General features: G+C 39.8%; 1 protein-coding gene across 1 annotated transcript; it reads left to right on the top strand.

Moving 5' to 3' along the window:
* The first annotated feature begins 534 nt into the window (after positions 1–534).
* On the top strand, positions 535–5,350 carry AMER2 (APC membrane recruitment protein 2). Its single transcript, XM_036742805.1, has 2 exons — positions 535–1,597; positions 1,769–5,350. The coding sequence occupies exons 1-2, from the start codon at positions 535–537 to the stop codon at positions 2,647–2,649; spliced, it is 1,944 nt and encodes a 647-aa protein (XP_036598700.1). The 3' UTR covers positions 2,650–5,350.
* Positions 5,351–24,095: the final 18,745 nt, after the last annotated feature.

Genomic DNA, 24,095 nt, shown 5'->3' with positions numbered 1-24,095 from the left:
GGACAAGAATAATTCTAAACATAATAATAAGCATACAATACACTATACCCATCACTGAACACAATGCAGACCTAGGCATGGTCTATGACCTTTGGGCTTACTCTCTCAGGGATGTAGACAGATGTGAATGACTTTTGGGAAGGAATGAGCCCATACCAAGTCAAGGCCAGATGGTAACACAGTTGTGGGTTTTGTGATGAGTGGAACTTTTCCATCCATTGGGGTTGGGTGGGGGATTTGCTGGTGGCCCCACACTGGGCTCAGGGAAGTACCAAGTCTAGAGGAGGGATGCACAAGGAGACTGGAATTTTATGCAAAGACTCGAGGGCATGCAATTGTTGTCCATTCTTATAATCAGCTTTAGTCTTGGTCGACTACATGAGATAAGAGGAAGAACATGCACTCCATACCCGTAAGCCAGGACCAAAGTGGGTTAGGTTATTATATAAGCCCTTCTGGGGAGGGGAGGAGGTCTTTTATTTTTGTGGCTTTTGCAGCAGCAGCAACAGTGGCTCAGGTTGATTTAGAATATGGATGACAGTGGCCTGGCTCCAGCCCATGACTGACGAAAGCTGCTTATCCCTCTTGGTTACCATGGAGATGAGCAGTAGCAGCAGCAGCAGCAGCAGGAGCATAGAGGCTGTCAGGGAGAGAATCAGCAATCAGGCATCTGTGGGGGTCTGCAGGAGGAAGGAGGAGGCAGAATCGGGGACACACACGGCAGACATGGACTTGCATTGTGACTGTGCCGCCGAAACTCCTGCAGCAGAGCAGCCCTCTGGGAAGATTAATAAAACCGCTTTCAAATTATTTAAGAAGAGGAAATCTGGTGGCACCATGCCCAGTATATTTGGGGTAAAAAACAAAGGGGATGGGAAAAGCTCGAGTAAAACGGGGATGGTGAGAAGCAAGACTCATGACGGATTAGCCGAGGTGTTGATGCTGGAAAGCAGCAAGAAGGAGGAACCGAGCAGCGGCGGGGGCAGTGCTGGTGGTGGCAGCGGGGACCAGCTGAACGCGGATACCCACCCCAGAGCTACCGTGACCAGTGTGAGTTCTTTAGCCAACAGCTCCGTGGCCAAGTCGCACAGTTTTTTCTCGCTCTTAAGAAAGAATGGGAGATCGGAGAATGGCAAAGGAGAACATGCAGATCAAAACAAGGCTGGCAGCAAACAAAAGAAAGGGCTGAAAGGGATCTTTAGCAGTATGCGCTGGCATAAGAAGGATAAACACGGAAAGGAAGAGGAAAAGGAGGAACCCTCTGAAATCCAGTCGAGCCTCATTCTGCCTGGCTCGCTAACAGCCAGCTTGGAGTGTATCAAGGAGGAAATTCCCAAACCTTTGTGTGAACCCGAAAACCCCACCAAGGAAATTAGAAAAGAGCCATCCTGTGAGTTCCGGGGGGGAGAAGAGGTGAACGCATCAGTGGACAAGGCTGAAGTGAGGAATTCTGGGGAGTCACTTAGCCCTGTGTTACATAACAACAAAAACACACGGGGAGAGGATGCCACTGGGTATCGGCATGAGGAGAGGCACCGAGAGTCGCGGGAGCCCGGGACTGGGGAGAGCCGGACAGCCCAGGATGCAGCTAGAACAGGTGACGTTCCAATAAAGACTATCCCCCTTGTTGAACCTGGGTGTAACAGTGGCCCTGACACTGCTGCCCCTGACCCTTCCTCTATTGATCCACCCTCAGAGCCATCGATTGATCGTATTTGTTTGATGTTTGCTGACGTCACTTCACTGAAAAGCTTTGACTCTCTTACAGGCTGTGGAGATATTATTGCGGACCAGGAGGATGAGGCAGGTGCCAGCTGCGACAAGAATGCCTCTGGGACAGGCAAGCCAGCTCCCTCCAAAAAGAACCCCAACATGGTGGCCTACCAAGGAGGAGGGGAGGAGATGGCCAGCCCAGACGAAGTGGACGACACCTACCTCCAGGAATTTTGGGACATGTTATCCCAGACAGAGGATCAAGAAGCACAAGAGCCCCAAGGTGTCACAGCCAAGGCAGCAGCAGGAGCAGCAGCCAAGGAAGCCAAGGTAGCCCCTGAATCCTCCAAAGATGGCAGGAGTAAGGAAGGAGCTAGGGATGGCTCCTTGGTCAAACGGAGTAGGATCCACCGGATTCCCATTGAGCTGCATCAGAAGGAGGACCCAAAGCACCGGGAAAAGGAGCAGCAGGAAGGTATCCCCAACAGCGATGAGGGCTACTGGGATTCTACCACTCCTGGCCCAGAGGAAGACGGTACAAGCAGTATCCGGAAGGAAGGGATCCCCAGAGACAGCTACAGTGGGGATGCTCTGTATGATCTCTACACAGATCCAGATGAAAATCCAGTAGGTCTACCCTCTGATGAAGAAGTGACCTGCTTGTCCCGCTCAAAGCCAGTGTCTCCAGTAACCATAACTTGTCCCCTGAAAACGCCCAGCAGTTTGATCAAGGACTCTAAGATCCCCATCAGCATCAAACACCTAGCATCCCTTCCTGCCAGCCATCCTGTGGTACACCATCACCCGACCAAGAGTGAGATCCCCAGAACAAAAATCCCTGTTTCCAAAGTGCTGGTCCGGAGGGTCAGCAACAGGGGGTTAGCTGGGACCACGATCAGAGCAGCAGCCTACCATGAAGGTGCCAAAAAGTTGTAAGGCATTGCAGGCCAAGAGAGACCACATCTTAGGAATGGTAATTTCACTGGAAACCACTAAGAAAAGTTTTGCTTCATTTAAGGAAAGTCTTCTGGGACAGTCTCTTCTACGTAGCCTGGGTTGGAATTATTTATGTTTTTTGGAAAAGGGGTACAGCTTATGTGAGAGGGGGGTGCTACCCTTCAGTTTCCCCTCTCAAGATGTCACTGAAGATTCTTTTCAAGCACTTTTTTCTTTCTTTTTTATCTTTGTATCATGTTTTGGGAAGCACTAAACACTTGAATGGAGATTACGTTTTCTTGCCTTTGCAGAACAGGATTTTAGCAAACTTTAACAAGCATCTAGCCATGATGCTAAGTTGTGCCAAGAGTTATCCAGAATGTCCAGGGTACAGCTCAAAGTGAAAAAGAGGGGCTCTCTCCAGTATACTTTTCTCTCTTTTTCCCCTGGGTAGGGGAAATTATTCTCTGCTGTTACCACTGTATGGGGGAAAACCACAAAGCCGAATGAGCCAGGTATTTACCCAATGAACAGAGAGAACCAGTGATTGGCCACAGACATAACTTGTTTTTTGGTCACTAGCTATGAAAAGAGATGGCTTTCTATTACCAGGAGGAAGAGGATATATACATACATATATATATATATATATATATTTTTTTTTTTGTTTTGTTGGTTTAGATCAGTTGTGATGAGGAGTAATAGACACATCTAGTTCAATGGTGCAGATGTTTGCTTCAATATTCATCCATTGCAGAAGCCAGGATCAGAGAAATAGTTCACTAAATGCCAATAGACAGTACTTTTTGCATTTATAATATGCAACATTCTTCATGTGTAGATAAATGCTTATTTTACAGTTTGACATTTTATAAAACCTGTCGGTAAACTCCAGAGTTAAAGCATCAGTTTTTATAGTTAGACAAGGTAATTGTCTTAAACCCAATGCTATCCTTTGGTGTAAGACTGTAAACTGGAGCAAATCTGCTTGTTTAAGTGGATTCTCTTCCTTTGGTCTGTGGCTATTGGGGGTGGGGGTTGGCTTGGCCTTGCCTGTGGTAACAGTCTGTCAGAATTCTCACACAAAACCCCAATTTTCAGGGGTTTATTAATTTGGCTTGAAATGCTTTTGGCTCCAAAGTCAATTTTCAGTCTGAGGAGATGAAGATGGGGAACATCTAAAGAAAATAATGAAAGGAAAAAGGATGTATCTGGTTGTTTATGACATTTGGCTTTTGTTTTTAGTCTTAATGACTGACCCAGGTGGCTCAAAATATGAAATTGTCAAGTTCGTGTATAATGGATATTTTTATGCCAAGATTTTTTTTGAAAGTGACTTCCCTGTAAATGTGTATTGTCTAATTTTTCAAAGAGGAAATTTATTTCGTAAGGATTTATCCTATGCCTACTTCTAAGTTTGGATGATAGATTGAAACAGCTCCTAGAATGCCATTAAAGTCTAATGATTAAATAATATGCATTTTAAAACAGATTACCCTTATTTAATCAATAGACCAGAGTGTCTACAGGGAGATGTTTCAGTGCATCAGTGTTAGACAGAGTTAAATGAAGCTATAAATATTTAAATGATGTAAACACTTCTGCATAACCACACGTTTACCTGAGTGCTTTCATATGTGATTAACTGCTACTTGCAAATTTTTTTTAACTTTATTTTTCTGCTTTCTAAACAGAACAAGAGGGAAAGTTAAATATATGATAACACTTTTGATAATATTAAGGACATGATGTAAAATATACCAAGATAGAGGAAATGCAAATCTATGTCAGGAGCTCAAAGCAGGTTGCTCCTTTTTAAAAAAACCTACTGACCTGATTTGAGGACAAGGAAAAAGTGATTTCCTTGACTTCTTAGCGTCAGACTCCTGACTTTTTTTTTTTGCTTTCTGGCGGGCATATCCTTAATGTTATTTTGAAGTAATGTTTTAATATTTAATTTCCTTCTGCTGTCTATATGTGTGACCCTGTTATCTACAGTCACAGCCTTAAGTATTCTGTACCCATAACCACAGCACACAGTGAAGCAAAATATCTCCCTCCTGCTTATATATGCACAAGTGCGTACACACACACACACACACACACACACACATACACATACACCCTTACTCATATGCTCGTTTACTTAGCCATGCATAAACTGACAAAGAAAAGCCAATAGGCTCCCACTTCAAAAGATTCTGGCAATTCCTTTTGGTTCAGGAAGGAGGTAGGTTGCATTTGACTCAATACTGGCTGCTAGATTTTAGAGCCTAAAAATGTAATACATTCTCTGAAATGAGGGCAGAGAACCTCATTTCAATCCTAACCAAAAGACAAAGAATCTTTCTTTCTGTCTCATTTCCCCCCCCCATACAAGTCATATTCTCCTTTGCATGAATACTCAGAAAAGTTATATTTGTCTACTTGTACAGGGAACTGGAAGTTGAGAAGGAGAGAGAACACTGGGGAATTGTGGCACATTGCAGGGCTGGAGGGACCAGATTGCAGAGTTATAAAGGCAAGGGCACATCACTGAAACTCCAGGGGAAATACATTTTCAACTAACACGAGTTTAAGATCCACTTCTCCATCCATGTCAATGGATTTGTATATCATGTCCTCTTTGTTATAAATAAGGGAAACTTTACTGAATGACTAACTAGTTACTCAATATTAAAGATATTTTTATTTCTTTCTTTCCCTTTCTCGCTATCATTTTCTTTCATGTTTCTCAGTTATTTTGCCCCCAAACAATTTTATCCTCATCAATTGGAGGATGGAGTCAAGTGATGGGTTGTGTAACACCTGTGATCCTTTATTGGGAGGGCATTGGGGTGGTAAGAAAAGAATGGTCTATCCCTTTATAGCCATGGACAGGGTCATTTCTGTGAGGCTGACAGCCAGTTCCTTGTGCATAGGAGTCTCTTGATTTCATTTATTAGTCTGTGGGACTTTTTTTTAAAAAAAGATTTCAATATTTCTACTTTTTAGTATATCCTTTGAGTATCATTTAATTGCCTTGTAATGACTATATTTTGAATAATGGTTATAAGAGGACCGCAGAGCTGAAAGCGGATGCATGCTAGAATTACATAGTTTCAGCATTCCTGACATTTTCAGCAAAGAGCTGGGTAGGTCTAACCTAAGCATTAAGGGTGAGTATGCAGCATGGCTTAGTAGAGAGAGTGCTAGACTTGGGCATCAGGAAGATTTGGGTTCAGATAGCACCTCTGACACATACAAGCTGTGTGACCATGGGCTAGTCCTTTAACCCCTTGGAACTTCAGTTTCTTTGACCATCAAATGGGAATAACAATACCTGTTGTCCTACCTTTTAAGGGTTCTTCTCAGGATTGAGGGAGATAAAACTCTTTGCAGATTTAAAAGCATTATATAAATGTTGGTTGTTTAGTCAATCAACAATTATTTATTAAAAGCTCCCACTATGTGATAGGCATTGGTGGTGGTTGTTACTATTCAAGGGCTGTAAGACAACTGATTGATTCAGTTACTTCATTTGAACAGCTAAGCAATTTGGTGGTCATCAGTCCAATGCATTGTCTGACCTGCTGTTATCTCTTCATAAACACAACCTGCTATTGCATGTCTCTATGACATGTATGTTATTATATGAAGTAACTCTCTCAGTTGTAGCTGTTACTTTTATGCCTCAGTTGACAATTTGGAGAGACTTTTTACCAAAGCAATTTTAATGACCACAAGAGGAATTTTCTGAAATGATTACAATGGAATAGGAAAAGAGCATTAAAGGCAAATTTAGATCTAGAGTTCATTTTCTATAAGTAATCTGCCCTTTGGAATACCAACCTGCTTAATGCCTGTGAAGCTGGTGACTTACTGAATCCAAATCTCCAGTTATTAGCCCTGGAGGGAGTCTTTAATGATTTGCACCCAAATGAGCAACATGTATGGTATCTACGACCTCAATAGTCACCGAGGTAACCATGTCCTTTCAGGTCCCCAGGATCCCTTTGTCTGAACTCTGTACAACTTTTCATTATTTCGCACTTAGCTTAGGTCTATGTGCCAATGGGAAGCTAGCCAATCAATGTTCATCTTGGATGGAAAAGCAGATTACGCCTCAATTAGTGCTGGGGATAGGAAGTGGGGAGGTATGATTCATTTTGCATTTGATTCTCATAAAAGAAGAGTCTAATGTTCAAATATTCAAGAGGAAAAAGGTAAGGCAACATTAACATCAAGGCAGAGTTCTTCAAATGCCAATGGATGTACTCTGTGGATATTTCAAATATGAGTGTGTTTTTTATATAGTTACCACTTTAGCCATTTTGATGGAACTAATAATAGCAATTATATAGTATTATTATTGACAATAATGGTAATAAATAGCATTTATGTAGTGCTTTAAGGTGCTTGACTGAATAGATTCACCAACCAGTTGTTGCGGAGATATGTCCCTTGAGTTCGACAGAACTCTTTCTCTAAATCATTAGGTGGTCTAGGACCGTCTCATTCTGGCAGGAGCCAACTTTGAAGCTCCTCACTGTTTTTAAGTATGGACTCTCTTCCTCTTTGTTTCAAACGGCCTACTATTAATTATCCCAGAGTATGTTACAGTAATCATTTCATATGTGGGCAAATCATGAGTATAAGAAGAAACTGGCGGATGAGTCCAGTCACATTAGCATGTTTTGTGAGGTTTGCATAGAGCTTTGTACCTGCTTTCAGGTATTCAGAGTTTCTGCCTTGTATCCCGCAAATAGGTGGGACTTCCTTTCCTGGATGCTGTATGAGCTATGGTCGTTAGGTTTCTGCTCTGGGCTGAGACATTCATTCCTGTTTGTTCGCCTACGATTTGCTCCCTTTGAAATTATCCTGAGATTCATATTTCCCAGAAATATCTGTGCCCTTAAAAGTTAGGAAAAAGGCATATTCACTTTCTTGTTATCAATAATGGGTAAGTGATCTTATCACTCTTGGGAACAGGGAGGTCAATTCCACACAATTTAACAAACATTTTTTAAGATCCACTATGTGCATGGTGAGAGGCAGTGGGTCCTAGGAATCAGGAAGATCCGGGTTCAAGGCTTACTTTTCATACATACTGGCTGGGTAGCCATGGACAGCTCTAAGACAACAAATTGTGGATCAGTCGTCAATTTTCATTGGTGAAAGGAGTTTCCACATAGGGAGTTCCTTATTCACAGATGAAATCATAAGTCCAGATTAAAACATAAAATGCTTTATATTGGGATCACAAAGACCCAAACGATCCCTTCCCTTGTGGAGCTTACAATCTGGTAGGCAAAATCTAGGTTAAGTGACTTATTAGGGGAGGGAAAAAGCATGAATCCCAAAGCTGATCCTAGCTTCTACTCCCCACCCCCACTCCAGGGTAAGTGGAGGAACATCTACCCATTTCATGTTTTCATTCTCCCGTATGGAAATTCAACTTCAATTTGTTTGAATGATTGGCGATCATCATTTAAATAAAGTAAATTGATGGCCTTTGTCAGAAGGTCACAGAAGGGCAGAGAGGGGAGAGGGGGGAGATACAAGGCCACAATGTGAAACTTTGCTTGAAAAACAAAGCTTTACCAGTCAAAAATGTCAGCGTGTCATTGTGTTCTTGGGTCCTCAGAGGGAGCCATTGATTAGGCAACCTTGCCTTGTTCAGAAGGTTTTCTGATGGCTGCTTCCAGGGACTGCTCTTCAAAAGCCTTTTTTCTATGATAACACTACAGAGGAGACAGCTCATTGCAACAATCGCCACTTACAAGGGCTGTTATTATCTAACTGCCCATCTTCTTTTTTAGGGGATGATTCAGAGAAGCCTCCTCTCATCTATTGATATACAAGCTGACACATTTACAAGATGTGACCAAGCAGCCTATAATGGCGCCAAAACTAAAATGTGGCACATTTTACCAATGGTGGTCTCTGCTCCCTTATTCCTGGGACTTTTTAGTGAAACTGACAACACAAACATGGCTGTACAGGATGTGCACGTCTTCTGTAATGGATATTTTCTCCCTTACCCAACTCCCTTCCCAATCTCTGTCTATTTCTCAAAGAAGGCTGGAGATGGAGTATCTCCCATCCTGCTATTATCTAGGCTAGTCCCTATAAGCAGGGTGATACAAAACCCAGGGAATGAAATTATTACAAGAGTTCAAAACCGTTTACTGTCACTTTTGGTCTACAGTCTCAGTGGGAAGGAGTTAACCCCTGTCCGCCAAGCTGAAAACTGGTTTTGTGTCTGAGATTATAGTGCTCCCAACTACTTACAGAAAAATCTGTTCTTCTTCTATAGTTAGTAGGCAAACACTCTGTCTTGCTTTGAAGGTATCTCCCTTTTTTGAGATTAACATTTAACATACAGACAGAATCTCTTCTGTTGTCATGGTAATAGGTTTCCCGATAGAAACTCAGCCATTCTGAACACGTTCCCCTTTTGTTTTTCTTCTTTCAAAAGCCCCTCCCAGGCTTGTCTCTCATTCTCAGCATGCTCCAGTGGTAGCTAATAGAGGCATCCCCCTCTTTAATGTTACTTGTAATTGGGGAAATGAGGACCTGGCTCTTTTCAAAAGCCCTGCATTGTCTCCACTCCCTGTCGCTTCTAAATTGTGACCAATCACATTTTCCAATCTGCAGATGAATGTGTTTTCTTTGCAACTTTAGGAGGTAGTTTCCAGGTTTGATTCTGTTCTAATTTGCTTGCAGCAAAGAAACTGACTTTGTTTTTGAATTGGAAGGACAAAAATCAGCTTTCTATGGTTGTGGATATTTATTTAAATGGTTGCTGTTCAGTTTCCAGTGATTTCAGTGGAGATGTTCCAATCCCTGCCCCACTATGGAGCCTTTCATCTCGCAGTTTTTAAATTGAGTTTTAAACAGTTTTTCAATATTTAGATGGATCTGTGATCTCATTGATTTGTGTATTTCCTCCTGTGATGCAGATGCAACCCATCTCATCCTATGTGATTCTTGTCCATAATTTCTCATGAATTTTGTACAAGGGAGTTCATTTAATATGCTGGGGACCATCCTCTAGTTTTCTTGATGTCATGTGAATATCAGTCCCAAGGGCCTCACTTTCTTTTTCTGCAAAATAAAGACTTTAGACCAGTTGACCTCTGAGGTCTCTTTAGCTCCAAATCTGTGACTTCACTGTCTACCCCTTACTCATGGTCACATGACTAGACCACCTTCTTCAGTTAAACTTTGACAACATCTTTTATACTGCTTCTCTTGCCCATTTTTTCATTGGGAATCTGTCACAGCCTGCTCATGCCCATCATGCATCTCTTCATTGCCCCAAGGATGACCAGAAATTTTTAACAAGTCCACTCAAAAAATTCAGGTTTCCCAGGGAAAGTTGTATTCAGTGGTATGCTGGTAAATGTTTAACAAGAGTCTTTCCTGGGAACAAGGGGTGGGAAACATATCTAGGACACACTTTAAAGTATAATCTGCATTATTATAATTTCCTTTATCCCTTTCTTGAGTCTAGACAATCACCAAAGCAATAAATCAAGGTCTGAATTGTAGCATTTGCTGATTTCCAAGGTATGAATGCTCACATTGAAAATTTAGCAATGGGCTCTCATCAGCAGGTTTGAGCTGGCTCCAGCACACCCCAGCTTGTGTGTAAACTAAAACAAATAAAATCTTGGCTGTAGAGTGTGAGAATCTAGCAGCTTTTCTCACTCAAGTCTTTCCCAAGTTGTCCCAATTGACTATCCTACTTATTAACCAGTCAATTTAGAACTGTCGCATCTACACACAAATTTTACAACCTTGTACCCACTTCGGATGCCTTTTTTCTTTTTAAATCATGGAGCAAATGAAAGTTATTGAAATGGTGAGGCCACAGGTAGTATAATGAGGTTCTTTTCAACTCTCCTGACTCCATGAGCTAGAAGCTGTGTGGTATAAGGAGGAGAGCGCTAGAATAGAAATCAGGACACCTGGCCTCTTGTCCTGGCTCTGCCACTAGCTACCTATGTGTGGGAGCTCGGTTAACCTTCTGACTCCCTCCAGGCTTCAGTTTTCCACCTCTGTTAGTACATGTGGTAGAATGTAAGCTTCTCAAAGGCAAGAAATTTTTCATTTTTATTTTTGAATCTGTAGCACCCAGCACAGGGCCTGCACACAAGAAGTACTCAATGAATGATTGCCAAATTAAATAGTCTATTGGGTGGTTGTTGTGGTGAGTGAAACAGACCGCATTACTAATCCTAAGTCCAGTACTCTCTTAGTGCTGTCCATACTGGTTTGAAGACTGGTTCAGACCTCCTCTATACGAAGTACATTTGAAAATCTATATCGTCATTCAGTCAGCCAATAAATATTTATCACATGCCAACTGTGTGCCAGGCACTATGCTAAATGCTGATTCACAAAGAGAGGCAAAAGATCATCTCTAGCCCTCAGGATCCAACAGTCTAATGGAGGAGGCAACATTCAAAGAACTATGTCCAAACGAGGTGTAGAAAAAAAATCGTAAATAACCAATAAAGGGAAGGCACTGAAATTAAAAGAATTAGGAAGGGCTGGCTGCCTAGAGAAGGTGAGATTTTAGCCGAGACTTGAAGCAAAACAAGGAGGCAAGATGAGGGTGTTCCGCATTTCAGGCATGGAGGACAGCTGTGAAAATTCCTGGAGTCAGGAGATGAAGGTTTTTGCTTGAGTGACAGCAAGGAGTCTTGGTATCTAGATGGTGCAGTGGATAGAGCTCTGGGCCTGGAGACGGGAAGACCTGTGTATATATGCAGCTTCTAGTTGTTATGTTTCAATTATGTCTAACTCTTCATAAGCCCATTTGGAGTTTTCTTGGCAGAGATACTGGAATGGTTTGCTATTTCTTTCTCCAGCTAATTTTACAGATGAAGAAACTGAGGCAAATAGGGTTAAGTGACTTGTCCAGGATCTCACAGTTAGTAAGTGTCTGAGGCCAGATTTGAACTCGGGAAGATGAGTCTTCCTGACTCCAGGCCTGGGGCTTTTCATCTACTGCGCCACCTAGTGCAGATGTTATTTTTATAGTAGATTGACTTCAAGATCCCCACCAAACCTTGGAAAAACTGCCTCCTATAACAATGGTTTCCCCAAAGTTTGTAAATTTACAAAATTGTATCCTGAAATGGTGGGTTTTTTCAAAGTTTACATATTAACAAATCTTATTAAAAATAATAAATAGCAAAAAAAAATAGCAATAGGTGCCTTTCTTTCTATCCCACCTCCATGGTTTGACAAAGTAGAAGAATTAATGGTTATATTTAAACCTGTAAATCTTTTATTTGGGTGCTATGTACATTTGTATTTCTGATTCCAGTGCACAAGTATTTTTCCCACCATGTGCTCAGCATGCCACTGCTTCACATAGCCTCTCATCCAGTGAATGGAAAGCATCTGGGCAAAGAACATTTTTCTTATCACATCGAAACCTCTTAAAATGAAAATGAGTCGTTGTAATCTAGCCAATAAATCCCTGTTGTAACTTTGCATTCAGTGATAAATAGGAGAGTTGTTTCTTGTTTCTCTAGTGGCAGCTTTCCCAAGATTACATGCATCTTCAATGATGACATATAGCAGGCAGGAAGATGAGACTGGGGGTTGTGCATATCCCCCTCTCACCCCTACCCCCCAGGTCAGTGTGTGCCTGAGTGTGCACAAGTGCATACTCAGACCTCATGTGACTGCATTTGACAAGACCAATGCATGGCTAGCTTTCTACACAGTTCATGTGAGAAGGTTCTTTCTTGGTTGGTGGCTATTGCTACCTTGAGAAGAGCTGACCTTGTTTGTAGCTGGGGAGGACTCCAAGCCTCTGCTAAAAAAACAGAAAGGGGAGTTGTTTCCCCAGAGCCAAACAACAGGCTAGCTGATCAGCTTAGGTTCCCCATTTAATTCTTCGAAAAACTGGCCTGTTATCCAAGACTTGGTTTTTCTTTTTTCTCCACCCCTCTCCCAGTTTCTTTGCTTTGTCCCCCTTCCCTGTGGATGTGGATTTTATTTAATGTGATTTTAGTGTTTTAAGATTTGGGCCTGGAAACTGTGTGCGTATATGCACACGTGAATTGTTGTTTAGTTATTTAGTTGTATCCCATTCTTTGTGACCTCTTATGGAGTTTTCTTGGCGAAGATACTGAAGTGCTTTGCCATTTCCTTCCCTAGTGGATTAAGTTGAGAGTAAACTTCATATAGATGAATTAATCAGTTGTAGTAAATGGATCAAAATAATTTGACCCTCCCCCCACTTTTTTTTCTCTAGAATATAAGGGCAAAGAGAGATGAAGCTGCCCCAGTGTTCTATCTTTTTCCTGATGCCTTCCCCCCTTTTCTCACCCAGTCTTTTCTTCTTTTTCTTCCTTGCCTCATTCCACTTCTCATATAGTTGTGACGATCAATCCATCGGCAAGTCTTTATTAAGTTCCTGCTCTGTGTCAGGCACAGTTCTAGGGGCTAGGGATACAAAGAATAATGCTATCCCTATTCACAAGGAGCTCTTCACACCAGCAGCTGGCTGTGGGTAGTCTGTTAATTCATTCATACATGATGCTGCTACTCAGGGCTTACACCAAAATTCTGATACAGGTGAGGTTCCTCTTCACTGTTCACTCAGTGGTCCTTCCCCCTTGTTATAGGAGCGAGCATTGCTGGAAAACATTGGACTAGAAGATGTCCCATCTTTCAGTTCCAGCTTTGACCCTAACTCACTGCATGGTCTTGGGCAATTCAATTTGACTTTCTGGGCCTTAGTTTCCTCATTTGCAAGAGGTTACCCTAGCGATTGTTTAGACCCTTTCAGTTCCAAAATTCTCAAACCATCTGGTATCTTGTTTCTCTCTCTCTCTCTCTCTCTCTCTCTCTCGCTCTCCCCTCATCAAAGATGCTTTAAGTTAGTCTTGTTAGAAAGAATCAGATGATAAAATAATGCTGAGGGATAAATGACTAATACATTTTCTATTATGTATTATCCCTCACAGAGTATATGCATTTTAATATGAGATTATCTCTTAACCCAAAGGAATACAATTTTAGTGGTATTCTTGGAATCAATCACTCGGAAAGCATTTATTAAGTGCTTACTATATGCTAGACACTGTACTAAACCTGGGGATATTAAGAAAGGAAAAAAAACACTTCCCTGCTTTAAAGGAGCTTCTATTTAATGGAGGAGGCAACATATAAATAATTTTATACACACACACACACAAGATATATGCAGTGCAAATGGGAAATCATCTCAGAGAAGTTCACTTATGAGCCGTGGAGAGTGGGAAAAACCTCTTCAAATGCTATTTGAATGTTGTTGTTGTTTGTCCTTCGTTCTCAAAGAGGACCATGGCATCAGGGATGTGATGCTGCAACATGTAAGTGAACTGGATTTATGTGAGGGAGGGCCTTGCAACGTCACCAGCCTTACTTCGCCTCTGGAGCCATCTGGGTCTAATGGCAAGATAAAGATCAGGACGACTGAAACAAGCAGAACAAATGATTTGAATGGATGGGCTATTCAGATAGAAGAAAGTACCAGACATTTCTGTTAAAATAAAGATGTGGGATTATACGTATTTGAAATGTTCAAATGACTCAATGGGAACTTCCCAGAGCAGTTTAGTTTGGGGTTTTTTTTGTTTTTGTGTTACATCTAGATATGTATTGTAAATCCCTGAATAAAAGTATGAAAAAAGAAATATGACAATATAGGCTGTACCGAAGGTGTGTTTAGCTGAGTTGGGTAGGACTTGAGGATAGTGTTGTGTAGCAGAGGTGTCAAACATGCAGCTCACAACATTGAAACCGAATGAAAATGTAATTGGGAAATATTTAACAAAATAAATAAAATATGCTGCAATATAGATAATGTTAATGCATGGGTTTCCAAGTCAATATGTTGCCTGGATGGATTTGTTTCTATTTTGAGTTCGACACCACTGGTGTACAGAGATAAAGGGTAATGTCAGAGAAAACTAGAGAAATGGTAGAAGTGTCAGAAAAATAATCTAGATTATATAATCTGAAGTTCAAGATCTAAGGGTATGTTGTCCTCTTAATATCTGAGTTGATACTCAGAGAGATTAAATACCTTCTTCATGGTTGTCTAGCTATTAAGTAGCTGAGGCCAAATTTGAGCCCAGGTCTTCCTGATCTCACACCCCACACTGCACCTGTTGCTTCAACTTTCTAGGCAACTATGAAGATTAAAGTTGTGCACATGCCTAGAGATGCTATGAGTTTTTTTGACATTTACATTTAAACAGAAGATTTTTGAAATCATAAGTAAATCAATTGGGGAAAAAAGATATTTACATTTCTAAGAATAGTGCTCATCACACATCACTTTGTGGCTGAATAACCATAGTTAAGCTGGGGATCAAAATGATCAAATGACTTAATCCATGAATCTATAAGGCAAAAAATGGGGTGTCAGAAGGGGTTAATACTGTGAATGAAGAAAAAATTAAGACGATGTTCAGCTAGCAGCTGCTGTGGGGGTGAAAGACCAACACAAGCCCAACAACAAGAATGCTGCCAGCACAGGTTCTTTCGGTCCACTTTACTAAGGAAAGTAGCGTTAAGGGGTTAATAATCTTATTTCAATCCAGCATACAAATATCATTCGCTTAGTTCAGGGCAAAAGCCAGCACCCTGAACTTCAGAACAAATACAAACAAATTACAAACATACATTATAAACAGACCAAATACAATTCATAGTTACCAAGAAAACATCTGGGTTGACAAGCTGGGAGGCTCTTGTAGCGGCTGCCCGGAGTCCCACACCAACACTCTTCCAGTAAGTGAAAGCCTCCTGCAAATAGCTCTGTTCTCTTTTTTTATGCACTCTTTAGCCATCACCAAATGTCATCTGAGTGACTAGAACTTAGGCTCCTACTATTGGCTCTGGTCTTAGCACCCCCCTTAGGACCCTGAGGGCTTCAAGCCCACATAGGCTTAGCACCTAGTAGATAGGGGTTTGGGCCTGGGGCTTTGCACCTAATAAGGCTCAATCAAAGACATTTAATTTATCATTCTAAAGCAGTAAAAAAAGTCCCAACTTAATTGATATTACAGAGGAGGAAGGTAATGATGAAGAAATGAAAAATTTTAAATATCTTTATTAAAGATGCCAGGGATTAGATCTGAAGACAAAAGTCAATTGCCTAATCCTTGGCCTTTCTTTGATCATCTCAAATTACCAAGAGATGTGAACTTTATCAAGCTTCCTTTAGAGATATCCCAGGAGGCTTCTGATTACATTATACTGTAAAATACATGTAAGCATTAACTTAAGGAATTGACATAATAAGAGTTTAATAAATGCTTTATTTTAGTTGGTGGTAATCCATTTATGAAGTGTCTTGAATGTAGTAGGGACTTAATAAATGATTATCGAATTGAAATGAATTGAATTGAAGTGAAATGAATTCTTTAAAATTTACCTTGAAATTAGGCCATTGTCAGGGCTATGGAGGACCAGGCATACCATCCCATTGCTGGTGGGACTGTAAATTGGTACAATCTTTTTGTAAACTGATTTGGCAATATACGATAATCACTATAAAGTTGTTTTTACTTTTTAACCCAGTTCTTCCTTTACTAGCACTATATATCCTAAGTACATTATTTAAAGGAGCACTCTCCACCCCAACCTGTACAAAGATATCCACAACATTATTAGTTATAGTAGTATAAAGGAGTGTCAGATAGAGATATGAATATATGTAGAAAGGGCTATGGGTTGTATTGTGAGGGGGGTTGTCATGTGATTCCAAAGTAAGCAAAATAGACATTTCCAGCTCTTCTCCTCCAACCCTTGTCTAAGAGAGGCTTTCATTCCTGCCAAGAGGGGAAGCAGTAAGTTTGGGTTGTAGGTCACCACCACTCTGCTCTCTTCAGAAAGAAGGGGCATGGGGCTAGAAGTACATCTATCTACTCCCTTAAAGATGTTCATCTAGGGGATGTGATCAGGTTCCAGCTAACTTTTGATTGCTTTTACCATTTCTAGGAGGAAGTGGGGCCCCAAGCTCTATAGCTAAGGCTTAACCCCTTTCCCACCAAAAACCGGTTCCACAGTGAACACATATAGCAAAGAGCAAAGAAACTCATTTATCCAAATCATAGCGAAACAGAAATCAGAGCAGATATACACAGGAGAATATATACCAGATGATATGAAGTTAAGGAGCTCTTCCATTGGGAGAGAGATAACTCAGCTCAATCAAGAGAGAAGGTGCTGGATCTCATCCAAAGGTAAATTCCCCAAAGTTTCTAATGTAGCAAGTGGGGAGCAGAGACTTGATGGAGACTGCCGGCTCTTCTATGTCTTCCCAGTCTTTCCCTTCAGCAACATGAAGCGGGATTGGTCTCTTCTGTCTTCTTTCTCAAAGTTGAAAGTTGACTCAGGTCTGAAGATTTTTGCTTGGAGAGTCCCAAGGGGGAGCTCCCACTTGAAGGGTCCACAAATAGGGACTGGCTGAGGATTAAAGTTCTCACCTCTTCCCAACTCTGCCTTACCTCTCATGTACAGCAGGACCTTCATCTCCACCAATAAAGAGAGAGTCTCATACCAATAAAACTTGGGACAGGGGTTATAAAAGCAAAAATGGACAAAAATCCTCTGTTCCATGATTGAGGAAATGGCTGAATAGTTTGTGACCTGTATGTAGTTGGATTTGATTGTGTCATAAGAAATGACAAACACGAAGAATAAATGTCATAGGGAAAGGCTTAGTCCATCAAAATAGACTCTCAAAAGCAATAAACTCACCGACAAATATAATAACAGTTAACAAAATCTGAAAAATACATATAAAAAGAATTCAAGAGGGGAGTCAGAAACAGAGTTGCTCTTATCTTATTAAAGTTCATGTGAACATTTTAAACAAAGTAATGGACTTTACAATTTCAAGTGTGATGATTTTTAAATTTTTTTTGTTAATCTGAGCATTTAAAAAAATTCCTGGTTATAAAGTATAGAATAAAAAATTTAATAAAATTAGCTTCTTGCTGTGGTCTCTATTTTGAAGTCTGGAAGCAAAACCAAATAAAACAAATCTAGGTTGTATTTATGTGATCTATGGTATTGCTGGGAAAGCACAGTACTTTGGTCTGAACCTGCCATGATTTTTATCTATGTAAAATACTATCCATTTACCATGTGGACACATTGATTGCTAAAAACCTGAGAGAGGGGAAATGGCTTAGTGAGATCTCTTCTGATGTCTATTGCCTTATGTGGTTTGAAGCGTAGAAAGAGGAGGAACACTCTGTGCTAAGAGTTGGTCACTGCTTCATTAATCCAAGAATAAGCTTGGCCCAGCTATGAGGACCCAGAAAGGGAGCAGATAAGAGAGAATCTGTTTGATCCCACTGGTGACACATGGTACAGACTGTTGAATAAAAATCGCAGGACAGCAGGGCCGAGCCAAAATGGTGGAACAGAGAAAGCACTATAGCTGAGCTTTTGCAACATTCACCTCTGAACAACTCTAAAATAACACCTCAAATTGAATGGCTGTGGCAGAGCCTACAAAAGGTTGGAGTGAGGCATTTTTCCAGGTTGAGACATCTTAGGAAGTTTGAAGAAGAGGTATGTGATACTTGGGTAGGGACTCACCTGGAGCACACAGGGTAGAAATGCCAGCTGTAGGGAGGTGGTGATGGTGACAACAGCAGCAGTAACTGTGAGAGCTCTGAGCCCTGAGATAGTAAGAGAATTGGGCAATTGATCAGAAAGAGATTACAGGGGATCCCTGTGCTAGTCCCAGGAGCAGGTAAGGGCACTGTCTGGCAACTCTATTGCCCATACCCACTTCTGGATCTCAGTTCTGGGGCAGAGAGGAGCACTTTCATTCCCAAGGGAGCAGAGGCCATGAGGAGAAATAGTGCATGCAATCCAAAGGGAGTAGGGACACTTCCTGGATAAATACCAGAGAAGAAACCAGGAGAGCAGTAACCACTCCTCTCCCTGGGTCACACCACCTTGGAAACACTGAAAACTTCTAGACCCCCAGAACTAGCTCTGAAAACAGCAATGGAAAAAAGCTTGAAGCTTGGAACGGCTCTGCCCACCTCTCCCCCCAATAGGTGAGAAGAACTTAACTTTAACATGAAGTTCAAAGTCAAGAAATAGATTGAAAAAATGAGTAACCAACCAAACAAGAACCTGCCCATAAAAAGCTACTATGGTGACAAGGAAGATCAAGACACAAACTCAGAAGAAGACAGTAATATCAAAACAACTATAAACAAAACCTCAAAGAAGAATGCAATTAGATATAAACCCAACAAGAATTCCTGGAAGAGCTAAACAATCATTTTAAAAGTCAAATAAGGGTGATAGAGGAAAAATTGGGAAAAGGAATGAGAGCGATGAAAGAAGATGAAAAGATAATTAACAGCTTGGTAAAAGAGGCAAAAAAATACTGAAGAAAATGACACCTTAAAAAACAGAATTGTTTTGTTAAGTTGTTTCAGTCATGCCCAACTCTTCGTGACCATTGGGGTTTTCTTGGCAAAGACATTGGAGCAGTGTGCCATTTCCTTCTCCAGCTCATTTTACAGGTAGGGAAACTGAGACAAATGGGGTTAAGTGACTTACCTAGGGTCACACAGCTAGGAAGTGTCTGAGGCCAAAATTGGACTCAGGAAGATAAGTTTTCCTGACTTCAGGCCAGGAACTCTATCCAGCTAGCTACTTCCCCCCACCCCCAAAACAGACATAGCCAAATGGTAAAAGAGGTACAAAACTCCACTGATACAACTCCTTAAAAATAACTACTTAAAAAGCAGAATTGGCTAAACGAACAAAGAGGTACAAAAGCTCACTAAAGAAAATAATTCCTTAAAAATTAGAATTGGACAAGTAGAAGCTAATGATTCCACAGGACACCAAGAAACAATAAAACAAAGTCAAAAGAATGAAAAAAATAGAAGAAAATAAGAAATATCTCATTGGAGAAACAATTGACCTGGAAAATAGACTAAAAAGAGATAATTTTAAAATTATTTAACTAGCTGAAAGCCATGATTAAAAACAATGAGTCTACATTTCATGAAATTATAATGGAAAGCTGCCCTGATATTGTAGAACCAGAGGTCAAAATAGAAATTGAAAGAATCCACTGGTCACAAAGAGATCCCAAAGTGAAAATGCCCAGGAATATTATAATCACTTTCCAGAGCTCCCTGGTCAAGGAGAAAATATTATAAGCAGCCAGAAAGAAACCATTCAAATATTGTGGGGTCACCGTCAGGATCACCCAAGATTCAGCAACTACTAAATGAAAGGAGTGGAGGGCTTGGGGTATGATATTCTGGAAGGCAAAGGAACTAGGATTACAACTAAAAATAACCCACCCAGCAAAACCAAGTATAATCTTACTGGGGGAAAAATAGATATTTAATGAAAAAGAGGATTTTTAAGCATTCTTTTTTTTGTTGTTTTTTTTTTGAGGGGGAAGGCAGGGCAATTGGGGTTAAGTGACTTGCCCAAGGTCACACAGCTAGTAAGTGTGTCAAGTGTCTAAGGCCGAATTTGAACTCAGGTTCTCCTGACTCCAGGGCCAGTGCTCTACTCACTGTGCCACCTAGCTGCCCCTCAAGCATTCTTAATGAAAAGATCTGAGCTGAATAGAAAATCTGATGGTTAAACACAAGGCTAAAGAAAAAGATAAAAAGGTAAACATGAAAGATAAATAATAAGGGACTTAATAAGGTTAAGCTGTTTATATTTCCATATGGGAAGATGATACCTGTAACTCCTAAATACTTTATCATTATTAGAGCAGTTAGAAGGAGTCTACACAGACAAAGCACACAGGTATGAGTTGATTATATTGGGATGATCTCCAAAAAATGGTGGAGTGAAAAAGAGGGATACACTGGGAGAAGGGGGAGGGAAAAGAAGAATGGGAAAAACTATCTTACATAAAAAATCATGCAAGAAAGAACTTTTACAATGGAAGGAAAAATGGAGAGGGAGTGGGTAATGCTCGAACCTCACCTTTATCTGAACTAGTTCAAAGAGGGAAGAAAAAAATCTATCTATCTATCTATCTCTCTATCTATCTGCACATGCATATAAACATACACATATGCACTCAGTTGGGCATAGAAATTTATCTTCCCCAGCAGGGAACCAGAAGAGGAAGGGGATAAGAGAAATTGGTGAAGGGGTGACAAGAAGGAGAGTGGATTAAGGGAGGCGGTGGTCAGAAGTTAAAGAGGAGGGACAAGGTAAAAAAAATAGAGAGAGAAGGATAAACAAGAAAATATGATAGAGGGAAATACACACTAATTATAACTATAAATGTCAATGAGAGGAACACTTTCATAAAATGGAAGTAGATAACAGAATAGATTAGAAACCAGAATATAACAATATATTATTTACAAGAAATACACTTGAAACAGGAACATACACACAGAATTAAAATAAGGGGCTGGAGCAGAATCTATTATACTTTAGCTGGAGTAAAGAGAGGCAGGGGTAGCAATCATGATCTAAGACAAAAGCAAAAGCAAAATAGACCTAAATAAAAGAGATAATCAGGGATACTACATTTTGCTAAAAGGTGCCATGCATCAATACTAAACATATATGCACCAAATGACACAGCAGCAAATTTTTAAAGGAAAAGTTAAATGAGACATAGGAGAAAATGATAAAACTGGGCTAGTGGTGGACTTCAATTTTCTCCTTTCAGAGCTAGATAAATTTAAACATTAAATAAATAAGAAAGAAGTTAAGGAAATGAAAAGAATTTTAGAAAAGTTAGATGTGATAGACCTCTGGAGAATAGGAATAGAAAGATATTCTCAGCTGTTGTTTCCACAACCTGGCTGGCAGCTTCTGTGGGGGTATAAGATTCACCCACAGCCAGCACCCAGAAAGCTGCCCACAGCACAAGTTCTTTCGATCTGCTTAATTAAGGAAAGCAAGGTGAAGGGGTTGACAAGCTTACTTTTAATTCAAATATCATTCAGTTAGTTCAGGGGAAAAAAACCAGCACCCTGAACTTCAAAACAAAATGCAAATTACAGACATCAATAGACTTTGTCTGATTCAAGTCCCAACAGATAGTTACCACAGTTCAACAAAGTTTCAACATCCGGGTTTACAAGCTGGAGGGCTCCTTAGCTACAGCTGCCCAGAGTCTCCTCATCAACACCATCTCCAGAGCCCCACACAAACGGCTCTGTCCTCCCTTCTTATAGGGCTTCAGACATCAAACACCATCTGAATCACCAGAGCTCAGGCTCTGGTGATTGGTTCTTGAGTTGGCCCCTCCCCTTAGGACCCTGGGAGGTTCACATCCACATGGATTACATTAACACCTAACGGGGTTTGGGCCTGGGGCTTAGGGCCTAGTAAAGCTCACTGAGATAAATTGAGTCACTCAAAGAAAACAAAGGCCATTTTGGTTACAGCTGTACGTGGCACCTTCGCAAGAACTGATCATATATTAGGACATAAAAACCCAACAAAAATGCAGAAAAACAAATATCAAATGCACTTTTTTAGAACCATAATGCAATAAAAATTACATTCATTAAAGGGTTGTGGAAGCATAGACTAAAAATTAATTGGAAATGAAATAATCTAAACCTAAAGAATGAGTGGGTAAAAAAACAGATCATAGGAACAATTGATAACTTCACTAAAGAGAATGACAACAATCAGACAACATACCAAAATACATGTGATGTTGCCAAAGCAGAACTTAGGGGAAATTTTTTATTTCTAAATTCATACATCAATAAAACAGAGAAGGAGCAGATCAATGAATTGAGCATGCAACTAGAAAATCTAGAAAAAGAACAAATTAAACACCCCCAGTTAAACACCAAAATGGAAATCCTGAAATCAGAGGAGAGACTAATAAAATTGAAAGTAAGAAAACCATTGAACTAATAAATAAACCTAGGAGGTGATTTTTTTAAAAACAACAACAATGACAAATAATCAATAAAATAGGTAAGACATTGGTTAATTTGGTTTTTTTAAAAAAAGAGAAAGAAGAAAACCAAATTACTAGTATCAAAAATTAAAAGGGTGGATGCACCACCAAAGACGATGACATTAAAGCATTTATTAGGAGATATTTTGCCAAATTATATGCCAGTAAAACAAAAAATGTAAGTGAAATCCATGAATATTTACAAAAATATAAATTGTCCAGACTAACAGAAGAGGGAATAGAATACTTAAATAACTCTATCCTAAAAGAAGAAATTGAACAAATCATAAATGAGCTCCTTAAGAAAATCCCCAGCACTAGCTATGAATTCTACAAATGAATTTTACCAAATATTTAAAGAACAATTAGTCCCCAAACTATTTGAAAAAATAGATGAAGGAGTCCTACCAAATTCCTTTTATGACACAAATATCGTTTTGATACCTGAACCAGGGAGAGAAAAAACAGAGGAAGAAAGCCATAGGCTAGTTTCTCTAATGAACATTTATGCAAAGATTACAGCAATGTATCACAAAGATCATACATTATGACAAGGTGGGATTTATACGAAATGCAGGGCTGGTTTAATATTAGGAAAATTATAAGCACAATTGACCATATCAATAACAAAAACAACAAAAATCATATGATTCTATCAAGAGATGCAGAAATAACTTTTGACAAAATACAGCATCCATTTCTATTAAAAACATTAGAAAGCATAAGAATGAATGGAACCTTTCTTAAAATGATAAGTATTATTTATCTAAAATCAAGAGCAGGCATTATCTGTAATAGGGATAAACTAAAAGTCTTCCCAATAAGATAAGGGGCAAAACAAGGATGTTCATTATCACCATTATTATTTAATATTGCACTAAAATGCTATGTATAGCGTGACAAGAAAAAATTTGAGGAATAAAAATAGGAAACGAAAACAAAACCATCACTCTTTGCAGATGATATGATGGTATACTTAGAGAATCCTAGAGAATCAAGTAAATGACTACATGAAACAATTAGCAATTTAAGCAAATTTGCAGGAAATAAACGCACACAAATCATCAGCATTTCTATATATTACCAAGAAAGTCCAACAGAGACAGAAAGAGAAATTCTATTTAAAATAACTGCAGACAATATAAAATACCTGGGCATCTATCTGCCAAGACAAACTCAGGAATGACAGGAACACAATTACAAAACACTTTTCACATAAAGACAGATCTAAACAAACAACTGGAGAAATATTAATTGCTCATGGGTAAGTTGAGCCAATATGATAAACTGATAGTTCTACCTTAATTAATATACTTATTTTGTGCTGTACCAATGAAATCACCAAAAAATTCTTTTAAAGAGCTAAAAAAAAAATAACAAAATTTATCTGGTAGAACAAAAGGTCAAGAATACCAAGGGAATCAATAAAAAAATCTAAAAAAAGGAGGCCTAGCAGTACCAGATTTCAAACTATATTACAAAGTGTCAG

The sequence above is a fragment of the Trichosurus vulpecula genome, chromosome 2 (assembly GCF_011100635.1).
Source record: "Trichosurus vulpecula isolate mTriVul1 chromosome 2, mTriVul1.pri, whole genome shotgun sequence".
In the NCBI taxonomy this organism is placed as follows: Eukaryota; Metazoa; Chordata; class Mammalia; order Diprotodontia; family Phalangeridae; genus Trichosurus; species Trichosurus vulpecula.
Note: the sequence above shows the minus strand (reverse complement) of the source record. Positions and strands in the feature narration are given on the sequence as shown.